Genomic DNA, 12,751 nt, shown 5'->3' with positions numbered 1-12,751 from the left:
GGATCAAACTTTTGGCTTACCTCTGAAGACACTGGGTTGGTTTTTCCTGTTCCTTGTACCTGTGGTCCAGGTGCCGTGTAACATTCATCTCTTATTTTTCACTTTGTTCTTAGATACTGGTGTAGATACCATTTTTCCTGGGTCTGAGAAACAAATGTTGCATTTCATTATAAAGTTTCAGCACTGGGCCCTGCTGGTCAGGTTAAAAAAAGCACATTTTCTTCACTTAATACAGGCTCCGATAAAGAGCATTGGCCTGAAATCTGCAAGTTGTTGCCACGATCCTTAGGTTCGCTGATATATTTAGCAGTTCCACTTCTCAGAAACAAGCAGCAATTTCTACATGCTCTTCACAGTTTGGCATGAAATTTTAATCGTCTTCACTACTTGGGCGTTTGTGCGCTGCAGGAACATTGCTTGTGTGCAGCACAGACCCAGGCAGAAATAGATGACCCGGTGCTGAGTGACTTCAGCAAGCAGCCTCAAATCGCCTCTGAATTGTGCATTTTGCTGCCTTGCAGGCTTCCTAGGGTTTCCTGTAATTCTGTTATCCTGATTTCTTTCTCCTCTCCCTGACAGAGTCCTGACAATTGCTTGTGTATCTTGCTATTTTGTTTCTCTTTCCTTTCTTGTTCTGCTGATACCTGCCACTTCGGTGTTTCCTTGTGCCCAGTCCTTCCAGTAGGACACATTGGAACTAGGTTCTTGTTTTGTGTTTTGTATTGCTCCAGAGATTGTAAAATATTTTTTTTGGATTTATAATCATTTTGAAAAAATAAAGCTGTCCTAAACATTACTTATTACTTTGCTTATATTGAAAAGTTATTCTCTGTGGTGGGTAAATTATTATTTACAGTCTGGACAACAGCTGTCAAATAAGAAATACTTGATCAGCAGCAGATAAAATGAGGCTGGCATTTTCTTCTCTGTGTCTCAAACACTGCAAGCCCCTCTGGAGAGGGAAACACTGCTGTGTAATGCAAGCCTGGTTCCTGCTTCAGTGGCAGCCGTGCTGCCTTGTGATCAAGGTGCCCCTTGCACAGCCTCTTGCTGCTCTGCCACCCATTTGCCCAGCTGCTGCAAGTCCTTGAGTGTTTGCGAAGGGGTTCAAGGCTGCTGGTTGCTGCAGGAAAGATCGGGACGTAGACAGCTGTATCTCTGCGTAGCTCAGAAAAACTGCAAACGGCCTTGCAAGGAAACCTCTCCATACTGCACCTGCTCTGTGCTGCCTCCTCCTTTCTGCCTCCTTCACTTGGACAACAGATACCAAAGCAAAGCGTGGTGATGGGCAGCACGGCTGTAAAATCGCTTCCTCCTGTACCCTCCCAGCCCTCTCTCACTGTCCAAATCCAAATTCAAGGACTCTCTGCCCATTTTCTCTCAGCGAGAAGGTTGCCGCATATGGAAGATGCACATCCTGAAGGGGACCGACGGGCTGGGGATCCAGATAACGGGAGGCAGAGGGTCGAAGCGGTCCCCCCACAGCATCATCGTCACCCACGTGGAGGAAGGCGGCTCGGCACACAGGTGAGGCGGTGGTGGTGCCCTTGGTTTGTGTGCCCTAGAGCATCTGTGGCCATCGCTGTTAGCCAGAGTCAGGAGCCGGGAGCAGGGGGTTTGCTCTCCCATTGTGGAGACCTGCATCACTCTATAAGGGTGAGGATATGGAATTTTTAGCTTAAAAGCTTATTTTTGTGGTTGGTTGCTGAGAACCCTCCCGGCATCTTTGGTCCAAGGTAAAGACAGATTCTCTTTCTGATAGAGCATAACCCAAGGAGCCTGATGGCTTGTGGGCTTTTTTCCCAGGTCCCTTTTTGGACCAGGTCCCTTTTTGGATGATGGGTCTTCCCCATGGGATCAGTGGCAGGTGAAGGTGTGCTCTGCACCACAGAGTGCTCACCCCCAGCCCTGCCCTCCGTGATGTGGGGAGATGGGGATCACTGCTACTACTCCTCTGTGGAGAAGGGTCTAAGGGGCTCAGACAGACAAACAGAGTGAAATGGCTCTGGTTATAACAATGATGCCCTGGGGGCCTTTCCTGAACCCCCTTTCTGAGCAAATAGCACTGCACTGATCAATGCTACTTTAGCATCAGCTGGGTCACATTTTATTCATGCCTCCACATGCCACCAAGGCTTGATGCCATGGCAGGACCACACTACAGCTCCCCATTCCTGCTGTGTTTCCACAGGGACGGCAGGCTGACGGTGGGTGACGAGCTCCTGATGATCAATGGGCAGTCGCTGGTGGGGCTGTCCCACCAGGACGCTGTGGCTCTCCTTCGCTCAGCTGCTGGCCTGGTCCAGCTGGTGGTTGCTAGCAAGGTACGGTCAGCACATGCTAAGTCCTCTCCGTGGTGTCCCCCGAGTCCCTATCCTCAAGGGTTTGTGCACAGAAAGGGCGTATTTTTTTTGAAATGCAGGCACATGCACGCTATTGCTCCCCTAAGTTTAATGCACAGCTACTGGGAATACTATCAGTAGCTGCCATAAATATGAGGCAAATCAGCAGGGGATAGACCAGCTTAGTGATTTGCTTGTATTGCCACTGTCATTCAGTGTGCAAATGAGGCTGTATTTAGTCATGCAGACGTTACTGAAGTTTTGGCCAAAAAAAAACATTTTCTTAAAATATACGTAGCCTGCTAAATAAAGCAGGCTGTTCTCAGCCTTGTCAGATGCCTGCCCGTGGAGCCTCTTATCTCTTGTCGTATCTGTGTGCCAGAGGTCTCCTGACGATGATCCCTTGGCTTGAATTCCTTATTTTGTCCTTGTTAATATCTTGGAGTGAAGCTCTTGCAGATAAAGTAGCATGAAATTTCAGGGGAATAAGAGTGGAACTCATTTATCAGCAGGGCTCTCAGTTTTGCTTTCAACACAGGAGAGATCAAGGGGACCTTACACAATATTTTCCCTTGGTTTAAGAAAATCCTGTCCACTCCAGTTGCTCGCTCCCCCATACCACAGCCTGCTGCTCCCCTGCTTGGGTTGAGACAGGCTCCCAAAAGTGCTTGGGGTCTCAGAAGGACCTGCCTGCAGGTGTGGGGCCAGCAGGGCCTCTGAGGTAGTGGCAGGGACCGCTCTTGAGCATGTCTTTCCAGGTGGGAACATGCTGTGTCAGCAGGCCACTGTGTATGGATTATTATTTTTTTTATTACAGATTTTTTTTTTTTAAGCTTCCTCTTCACATTGTCCCAGCCAACCTGATGTGGGTTTGCACGAGTTTAATGTCTGGATGCAATTAGGGCTTCCTGGGAAGCTTCTTCTGCTTATGTTCCTCAAGAAGAGGCTCTGTCCTTCCATGTTCAAAGTGAGGAGCCTGTAGCTTCTCTGATGTTTCAGTTAGACAGTGAATTTAATTCAAGACCTTCTCCAGGATCCCAGTGTGGTAGTAGACCCACCAGTGTTGATTCTGGAAACAACACAATTTGAACTGAAATAGGTACATTTTGTATTTCATTTAGACAATTGGACTCTGCCAAAACGCAAGGCGGCAGCCTGCATAAAATTCTCCTTAAAATTATTTGCTTGCTGATGGAATGGCTGCATCAAAATAATCACTGTGAACAAGCTTACAGCGTAAAACTTTGTGTAAAAAGGTGTAAATAGGTGAAGTGTTCCCCAGAAGATCCCTTTGGGTGTTATTTGTTGGTACAGGAAAGCAGCCCTGCAATTTGGCCTGCTGAGCACTCCAAACACAGGATTTGCTTTGAAAGCAATAAAATGAGGGTCTGTCTCACCACTGCTTTCAGCTGACACGTGTGTTTACCTCCCAGAAAACCTGCCAAAGCATGGGAACAGCTCCTGAAGTGTTGGGGCTGGGTTCATAGAGGTTTGGTGGATTGGTCTTCATTGTGTTCTCCTAAGAAGTATAGTCGATTCATTTTCCTTATGCATGTAGGTAGGTACACTTGTGAAGGAAGCATCCACAGGGAAGTGCAGAATGTGATTTTGGATGTAATGAAATGAGTAATGAGCCTGCAAACTCTGGATCTGCTTGCCATTGTGTTTAACAAACTGGGGAGGAGCAGGCTTGCTGGGGTAGCATTTATTTTAAATTCTCCTGTATTAAATCTAAATGTTTTAGTCTCTCTTTACTATATCTGTTCTTTAAAACTGGGACTGCTTTTTATAACTGGACCATTAAAGCTCAAGCACACAGAGATATGTATGGAGGGGAGGATTATCAGGGAGCTCTCATGGGGCAGGTGAAATGGGGCAGCACCACCGTGACTCCAGTGGGTTTCTGCATGTGATATAACATGGTTTTGTTGTCTCTCGGGTAGGAATCTGCCGAAGGGGATTTTCTGAAGTACCCATCTACCAGTTTGCCAGATTTGCTTAGCACTTGCTCAGTCCAAGACTCTGTCTCTTGCACTGACAATAAAGAAAAAGAAGAGCCAGAAGAAGATGATGTGAAGGGGGTGAATGTGTCTCCTGACTCACTGGTCGCTGTAAGTGTGGCTTTGATGATGTTCTTAACCTCTCCCTTGATGCCCGCTTGCATCTGTCATGTTCTCCTCCAGCCCGATACGGACAGGATGGGGCAATCAAACGAAGCCCTCTTTCTTATGAGAAGTGGTTGATGAGCTGAAACGGGGATGTCATCTTCTGCAGCATCTTCTCTCTCTGTTCTGGCACTGTAGCAGAGCAGTGGCATGGGGAGCAGGAACTCTCATGTCTTCCGAGCTATGTGGTGATCACGGTCTTTGTTTTTCTCCCTGCTGTCGGATTGTTTTCCACCCGCTTCCATTGCTTTTGTTGGAACTGATGGGGAAGTCTCTCACAGTGCTTACGTGGTAACACGCTCTCCTCTCTCCTCCTTTTGTAACTAAACTTCATTAACAGCTTATCACCCAGTTCTTCAAGGTTTTATTTGCTCTGTTGGAGCAAATGGGCACCTTCTGGGGGAGTGATATGAATTTTTGGCTGCAAACTCTATCTGAAGGTCTGCTGAATAAATGCCGTTGGTTGATAATCTTGCCTGCATTCCCTTCGGGGCTGCATTAAGGAGAGATTAAGTGGATTATTGTTATTTATTTGTAATGTAGCGGCTCTCTGAAGCTTCATCAGTGTTCTGGGCCTCTGTTGTATTGTACAAATGCAGAATAAAATTATGTTCACAACTCTAAAGAGCTTACAGGCTGGTTTTCAAGCATGAGAAAGCAGGTGGATTCAATTGAAGCCTTTCTTTCTCTACTTTTTTCTTTTGATTCTTCCCCTCCCCACCCCACCCCTCTTTTTTTTGTGGCAATTATAATAAATCTCTTAAACCTTCGGATGGCTCAAATGTGATATCTGGTTTGGTGATTTGATTGTGCATTTTTTACACTCCTACAGCCTCACACTATAATCTACCTGATGTTGGTGTTCACTTCATGCCTGCATGTTATTTCTGACCTGCTTTAAGTCTATGCTTATAACAATCCCCACTCTCAAGCATCTCTTTAATGTGACAAGTTTTGTTTTCTTGTTAGTGATTTCTATGTGATTTTCTGTTCCATGTGCCGAGGTGCCATTTTGAGGGGAGGAAGGGAAAAGCAAATAAATCAGGAATGCTCGGTGCTGCTGACATGGTAGCATTTGAGTGCAAACTTGAGTGGGCATCTGAGCATTCTTCTGGCTTTAGAAATACTTTTCATTCTGCTATGTGTCATGTTTCGAGTTCTGGTAATTTTTTGTAAGTTTGTGGCTCAGCAAAGCTTGAATATAAAAATCAATTTTGTCAAAAGTTAATTATACATGGCTTCAGAATGCAGTTCCCTGGTGTTCCAGTGAATCTTTCAGCACATGCTAGCAGTGATTTGCCACTTCATATGCTCCTGAGTTTTCAGCAAAGCTCTGTGTGTTTTTCAGTGAGGGCATTTTTAAATGTTATTGGATATTTCCTTTCCAGATTAACATAACGTTCAGGGAAACTTGATGTAACTGAGGTACACAACACCGTGAAGGGGATTGTGAAGGGGATGGTTATTTATTTGTAAAGTAGGAAGGCAAGCCTGCCCAGAGCCCTTCAGCATGTACTTGAGTTTGTAGCCTGCCCTAAAGTCTGAAGCCACAGCAGTGGCAACAGCCTGATATTGAGCTAGTTTGGTCTGCTTGCCTGCCTGTCGCCTTTATTGGCCATAGCTCTGTGCTTTTGTAATTCATTGCTAAGGGCTGGAGGGAAAATCACAGAATTCTGAGTACAATAAGCATGTTAGAAGAATGGCAGGAAATTTTTTTATTTTTATTTTTTTTAATTGAAGGGGGTGTAATTCAGAGGGATGTAGTCATGCTAAGTTATTGGTGGCTCTGAGGACTTCTCCTCTTCTTTCAGTTCAGCTGCACCTGAAATCTCTCCTCTTCTAATCCTGAGTGTGGAAGTCTTTGCATTCCCCATGTAATTGCTGTGTCAGCATCAGGAGCGCAGACAGGGCTCTGCAGCTCGGGGTGGGCAGTCCAAGCAGCGCAGACCCCTGGGCTCTACCTGCAGCCTGATCCATCCGCATCAGCTCAGGGCAGCCTGCTGGGACAGCTGGGCTGGGCTGTGCAAATCCTGTGTGCCACCGGGCAGGACAGGGGAAGGTAAACGTATTGAAAAGATAAACTTCACACGTGGCTATTCTTTGTCTGGAGAGACGGGGAGAATTTTTCACAGCAAGGCTTTGAAGCTGGTTTGAAGGTCAGCGTGGGCATGAGACATCATATGATTTAAAGAGAAAAACCACAAAACATATCTATATGATTATACATACTGTGTGCGTGTATGTATGTATGTGTGTATATATATAACTGCAAAACTGCTCTGGAAATTACTGTTCTTTGCTGCTCCGGCTCCCTTGATGGTAATCACATGTCTTCTCTTGCTCTCGTATACTCCCTGTATTTGTACCATAGATAAGAGATGAAACTGTTGCTGGTGATTAAAGCAGGAACTAAGCTGGACCATTTTTTTTTTAATCAGTATAAATGTACTTGTTTTAGACATCCGGGGTGGGGGCACTGGTACTGAAGGTATGGACCATGTCACTAAGACGGAGTTCTCAGTTTAAGCATCAGGGCTTTTAGATTTGAAACCAGTTTTCAGCCCAGCTCTGGATGGGAGCTGACTTTATCATGACCAGTTTCTCACCTCTGAGAGGTTAAATAATTTTCTTTTTTCTGTGCAGGGTTTTGCAGAGACTTAAAGGGATGCCGTCAGGTGCTGGGTGGTCAGCAAAAAAAAAAAAAAAAAAAGTAATTCAGAAGGATTTATTGAGGTTTAATTGAGGTTTCACTGTTGCTTTTTGAACTCCAGGAGCCTGACTCCACTTCTGCAGAGTGAAGAGTGTGACTCCAGTGTGGAGTGTGACTCCACTTTGCCCTTTTTGCTGCTGTGTGAAAGGCTGAGAAGACAAGCCAAACTTCAAAACTGCCTGCGTGCAACCAGTGGTGGACATGCAAAGCTCAGGGGGAAGTTCCCTCTCATTTGTTTAGGGTTTAGTTACTGTGGGAGTTTTTGGTACAGTAACAGGTCTGTGTGTTTCTGACCAACACAACGTATGTCTAATTGTAGAGTCTTAAGTGGAGAAGATACTACAAAACATTCAGGATGAACTGTTTGGGGAGTTCTTAGCATTGCCTAAAGCGTTCTTTCATTAGCTTTGCTGTAAGTATAATTCATTGCTGTATATTCAGAACAATAACTTACACTCCTGGTGGGCTTGCTGTTAGTGTGTCAGCACCCAACCATCTGTAAGATCACCTAGGCACAATACTTGGGCACAGATGGATAAATATTACCTCTGTGATGTGTCAGTATTACCTTGGGGAGCCCTGCAAAGCCCACGTGAGGAGGGACGGAGACCACGGTGCAGCTCCCACATGCCTGGTGAGGTTTCTAATGTTGTGTTTGAATTCAAAGGGACGTTGCTGGCCAGAAAAAATAATCACTTGGATTTACACATTCAAACCTTCATCCTTGTAAATATTCAGAACTCAACTGGACTAGGCACAGAGCATCTTGATGAAAGTGGTCTTTGCTTTGAGAAGGCGACAGAACCAGGGCCCCCAGAGGTCCCTTCCAACCCAATTTATTCTGTGATTCCATGAAAATTAAGTGGGGAAAATGTCTCTTCTATACGTGATGGATGTTCAATATTCTGCCTGTGAGTAAGTTCTCTAAGGCCTTAAGTTCTGCTCCAGTTCAGCCAGGGAAATATAATCTGAGCTATTCAGCTTCCCCAGGACATGGCAGAAAAGTTTTGTGACACTTGAAAACCGTAATCTAGGAGAAATAGCACTTTTAAGGCTTACTCAAAAGTGTGTTTGTTGTGTTTCATTAATAAAAAATTCATAATACAATTTAATTGGAGCTCTGTTTTAACAGAATCTGGTTATGTAAAGCCCTGTTTAACATGAAACATCCCTTAAAGTTTTAACTTTAATAAAACTTGTGCCACCAGGCAGAAAAGGGATTACATTAATATCCTTAAAGTACATTTCTTTCAGAGCTAGTTTGGCCAAAATGTTTCTTAACTTCAGATACAAAATACTGGGCCACAGAATCGTGTTGTGTTAAATTGTCCTAAGTCACTTCGGGGATTTTAAACTCTCACCCTAAATCCATATTTTACCTCGTGCAATTGACACTGCTATTTTAAAATGTCATTATTTATGTCCAAGTGAAATAGGATGATAGGGTAATATTTACCTCTGACAATTTTTTTTTTAATTCTAATTCATTTTTCCTAGCATTTCTGTTGCTTGAAATTGAATCTATTTGTCACTGTATTGCTGCATGGCAGAGCAACCTGGGAAATGAGCTCTGAACAGAAAGCAGATCTGCCAAGAATTTGCAAAGTGTCTGATGAATCTGGGGCGTTTCGGGTCCCTTGACAGAGGCACATACCATTCTCTACTGCTTCAAAAGCTTTTAGCCTTTGTTTCTGGTGGTGCTGTGTTGTTCAATATGGGATGATCCGACTATTTTCCTTTTGAAGCGTTCTACTTGAGCGAACAGCTCCATATTAATGGGCTGGATGAGAAATTCCAAAAAGTTATTAAACACAAGACGAGGGCGTCCGCCTCGGGAGGTTTGGATCTCCAGTTGCTGGAGGCGGGGAGGGAGGGCTGGGGACTGCTCCTCTGGGCTTTGCTTAATCTGGGGCTCTTCCCTGGGCAACTGCTGCCTGTGGTGCCGGGGTTCTTCATGTCAGCTGTGGGCACATTGCCTGCATAGATGGCCATGACCCACCAAGATTTTGGTGCTCCCACAAGTGACAGAAACAGGATGTCTCCGGTTAAAGGTCTCTCAAAGAAGCTGGGTTTCCTTACCCCTTGACAAAGCCCACTTATGTTTTTTTGTTGTTGTTGTTGCAAGGCATGCAGCAATGACCTTCTTTGTGAATATGCAGAAATGCATTTGTTTACCACCACTCCCCTCCCTGTTTTTATTTATTATCTGAGCCACAGGACTGGTTAGTTATTTTCTGTTGTGAGCCTTTCTGCCTTACCAGGGAATCCGTATGTAATTACCTCTAGCCATGCAAGCATAATAAGGAAGAGGATAACAATGCCATAAGTTTAAAAACACTCTTGGGGTCAAAAGTTCTTCTGGAAACACTGGGAGAGAATTTCAGAGAAAGCATTAACATTGAAAAGGAACAGGAAGCATAACTCAACAATTAAATGTGTGCAGAGCGCGGGGAGGGACCCTCATTACTAAGAGGACTCGAGCGTTCATTCCCATTAGGGCACCGCAGTCTCGAAAGAGGCTGCTGAGACATGACTCACCCCTCGAACAGGGCTGCATGGCTGGAGAAGCGAGAAACAGCTTTCGCCATCAGAAACCCCCTTTTGCACTGAAGTGTTTTGACTGGGGTGGGTGAAGATGAAGAAGAGCCTGGTGTGAGGCTCTGTTGTGGCCAGCCTTGTCCTGGGGAAGGGCTCAGTAACTCCTTGTGGTGAGGGCTGGAAAAATTTTCAGTGCCTGCCTCGTGCCAAAAATGTGGCACATTTTGAAGAGGAATGAGTGAGAGTGGGGTACAGCCTTGTCCAGCATGTCCAGGGGTCTGCGCCCATGCGTTGCCCTTCAGAACAGCTGAACAGATGTTCTGGGTCCTGCGGTGGCTCCAGAGAGATGGTAAAATGCAAGCTTTTGGAGTAAATGTAGACGGGAATTTGGGCAGGAGAAAATGACAAAACGTTTTGAGACCAAGTCTTTGTTTGCCTAATGCGGTTGTTCCTCTTGTGTGTAAGCAGTTGTTTTGCTTCCAGAAGCCATATCACATTAAAATAAGCAACTGCAATTCATCTTATTGCCACAGGGACGTGCAGCAGCTATGATGGGCTGATGGTGGTGGCGCAGGCAAGGGCTTTGTGAAGATGTGGGCATGAGCCGTGTGAACACAGGGAGGAAGAAGAGTGGTGGAAGGCCCATGGGGGCAGTGTCATTGAATTACTGTTCCATACAGGTTCTGAAATTCATCCACGATGGAGATGTTAATGTGAGTACGTTCTTCAGGGAGTTCCTTGGTTCAAGCCCTTCTGGGCTTCTTTTTTAGCCTTCGTGTTAAAGGCAAGCACAGAGAAAGCTGTTTTACCCAGAGGCCAGTGCTCTGAAGGGTCCCCTGTAGACTTGATGCAGGCTATTTCATACAAAATATGAAATACCTACTGCTTGGGCTGGTGGAAGATAACCTTCTTGACTTGACCATAAATATCAGTGTAGACAATACCCAGAGTTGTAGTTTTTGCTCCTCCATGTGACATGTTTGAAAGCCAAGTCAGCAGCATAATAGAAACACAAGTTTATCTACAGTACAGGTTCTACTTGCTCTTTGTTTTTGTGAATGAGGGTTTTTCCCATAAAGCAACAGATAGAGTGCAGCCTGCCTCTTCTTTGGCTGTTTGGATAACTGCCCAGTTTTGAAGGAGATGAACTGCCTTTAACAAGCTAAAAATAACCCCCTCATGGCACTGGGACAAGAGAGATGCTGTCACAGCCACGCAGTTCACATACATTAACAGAAAGACGATAAAGGCTCTAGGATTTGAGAGTTAGTGTGAATGTCGTGTCATTGCATCAGCAGTCTGTTTATCTGCAAATTATTGAGCACGTACATGGTCCAGTCTTGGCTGGGTTCTGTTAAAATGTATTCTAGATGTGCTGTGCATGAATAAATGCAGCCTGTGTAACATATGAGGCTTCAGATCCTTGATTCAGGTATGAAAGACGCCTAATGCTTATGTATTCCGTATCCTCTCATGTACTTAGGATGATATAAACTGTGGTTTTAGAGCTGAAATCCAAAGCTCTCCACCAGCTGTGTCATGGGAATGCTCTCTGCAGCTGCGGGTTGACTTTGGTATTAGGGAGGTCTTGCTTCATTCTCAGGAGAGTTATTTATTTTGAGGATTGTTTATTGCTTGCTTTGTCCCTCACTGTGAGTAAAAAGGTTGTCATTAAAAAAAAAAAAAAGCAGCCGCTTGTTGTTTGCCATGATGTATAGTCTCTGGATTTGTGCTAAGCCACGAGCTGAGCATTTATTAAAGAAAATAACAGAGGAGCGGGAGTGGTGTTCACACAGCTTGAGTTCCATGTTTGTCTCCTCTATTTACCAGAACCAATCTTCTGGGACCTCTGTGCAGCACTTGGAGACATCTCGTGGGCAAGGAATATACTGCATGCAAATATGTCATCCTTTTTGATGTTGGGGGGAAAAAAGGGATAAAGCATTAAAAAGAAAACAGCAGTGATCCATTTGTGCACCATCTCAGAAATGTATGAATTTGATTTCCTTCAGCTTAGAAGATGTTTATAGTGAAAATCATAATATATTGCAGCAGAACAGTAATCTGGTCCAAAAAGGATTAGGAACGATTTAGCTGGGAGCATCTTACTATTTTTAAGGCATGTATTCCCTGTGATATCTGTTTCTTGGGGAACTTAGCTGCATTAGGCATTTCCTGAATTTCTTTCTATCTAAAAGGATGTTTTGTCTCTTCAGAACTTAAGTGCTCATTTTAACAGCTATTTGGAAACCTGAAAATGGAGTCTCCTTTACTTAACAGAAGCCCTGGCCATAAATACAACGCTGCACCAGGGAGTCTTTGGAGCCAGCGTGGTTGGCATCCATTTATATTGAGAACCCGTAGCCTGCCAGCATCCTCTGGGCCATGGTCAGCACGTTGGTCTCCTGGTATCAAACTTGTTGAAGTAGGTTTTGAGGTGTCTCAAACAAAATAAATTGAGCACTCTGGGAGATGAAAGCAGCTCAGCTCTCCCATAGTGTGCACCTTGTATTTGCTGAGGGTGTGTGGGCAGGTATTGCTCTGTGTCAGTGAGTGCCAGCTTGTGTTTCACGTGCAGGCTTGTGTGTGACATCTTCATAGACTTGGTAAAGAGCGATAAAAATAACCATTGGGGTTTTGTACTTACTGAAGCTGACAGTAATGCCCTTTCTAGCAACTCCTGCATTACAGCAAAGGCTTTGGCTGGCTTTTGAATGCAGGGATTTGTTAGAGTGATAGACCAGGCATTCTTAGAGACCACTTTAAAGGCTTTTGTTCTGTTTATTTAGCATTTCCACCTATTCAGAAAATAGGGCAGCTCCAGTTCTTGAATCTTTATCAGACTTCCTGATCTCCTTGCAGCACATGAAGCGGGAGGTTTCCAACTCTTGCTTTATAATTAGGTAATGGAGTCCTCGGTTCCCATCCCCTTGCCCCAGGCAGGAGGAAGCCCCGGCAGTGCCTGCTGTACCCACACAGGTCCTTCCCAGAAGCGC

The 12,751-nt window shown here is 44.8% G+C and overlaps 1 protein-coding gene across 9 annotated transcripts in view; it reads left to right on the top strand.

Moving 5' to 3' along the window:
• PDZD2 (PDZ domain containing 2) overlaps positions 1-12,751 on the top strand; it is a 199,398-nt gene that overhangs the window by 141,410 nt on the left and 45,237 nt on the right. For 8 of the 9 annotated variants that reach the window (XM_038170446.2, XM_038170444.2, XM_072030848.1 and 5 more), the window contains 3 exons: positions 1,385-1,527; positions 2,192-2,324; positions 4,286-4,453. The exons of the other annotated variant lie outside the window; for it this stretch is intronic. In XM_038170446.2, the coding sequence (XP_038026374.1) occupies positions 1,385-1,527; positions 2,192-2,324; positions 4,286-4,453 (444 nt within the window). The remainder of the gene's footprint in view (positions 1-1,384; positions 1,528-2,191; positions 2,325-4,285; positions 4,454-12,751) is intronic. 9 annotated transcript variants of the gene reach the window in all.

This window comes from Anas platyrhynchos, chromosome Z (genome assembly GCF_047663525.1).
Source record: "Anas platyrhynchos isolate ZD024472 breed Pekin duck chromosome Z, IASCAAS_PekinDuck_T2T, whole genome shotgun sequence".
Lineage (NCBI taxonomy): Eukaryota > Metazoa > Chordata > Aves > Anseriformes > Anatidae > Anas > Anas platyrhynchos.
This window is presented reverse-complemented; position numbering and strand designations above follow the sequence as displayed.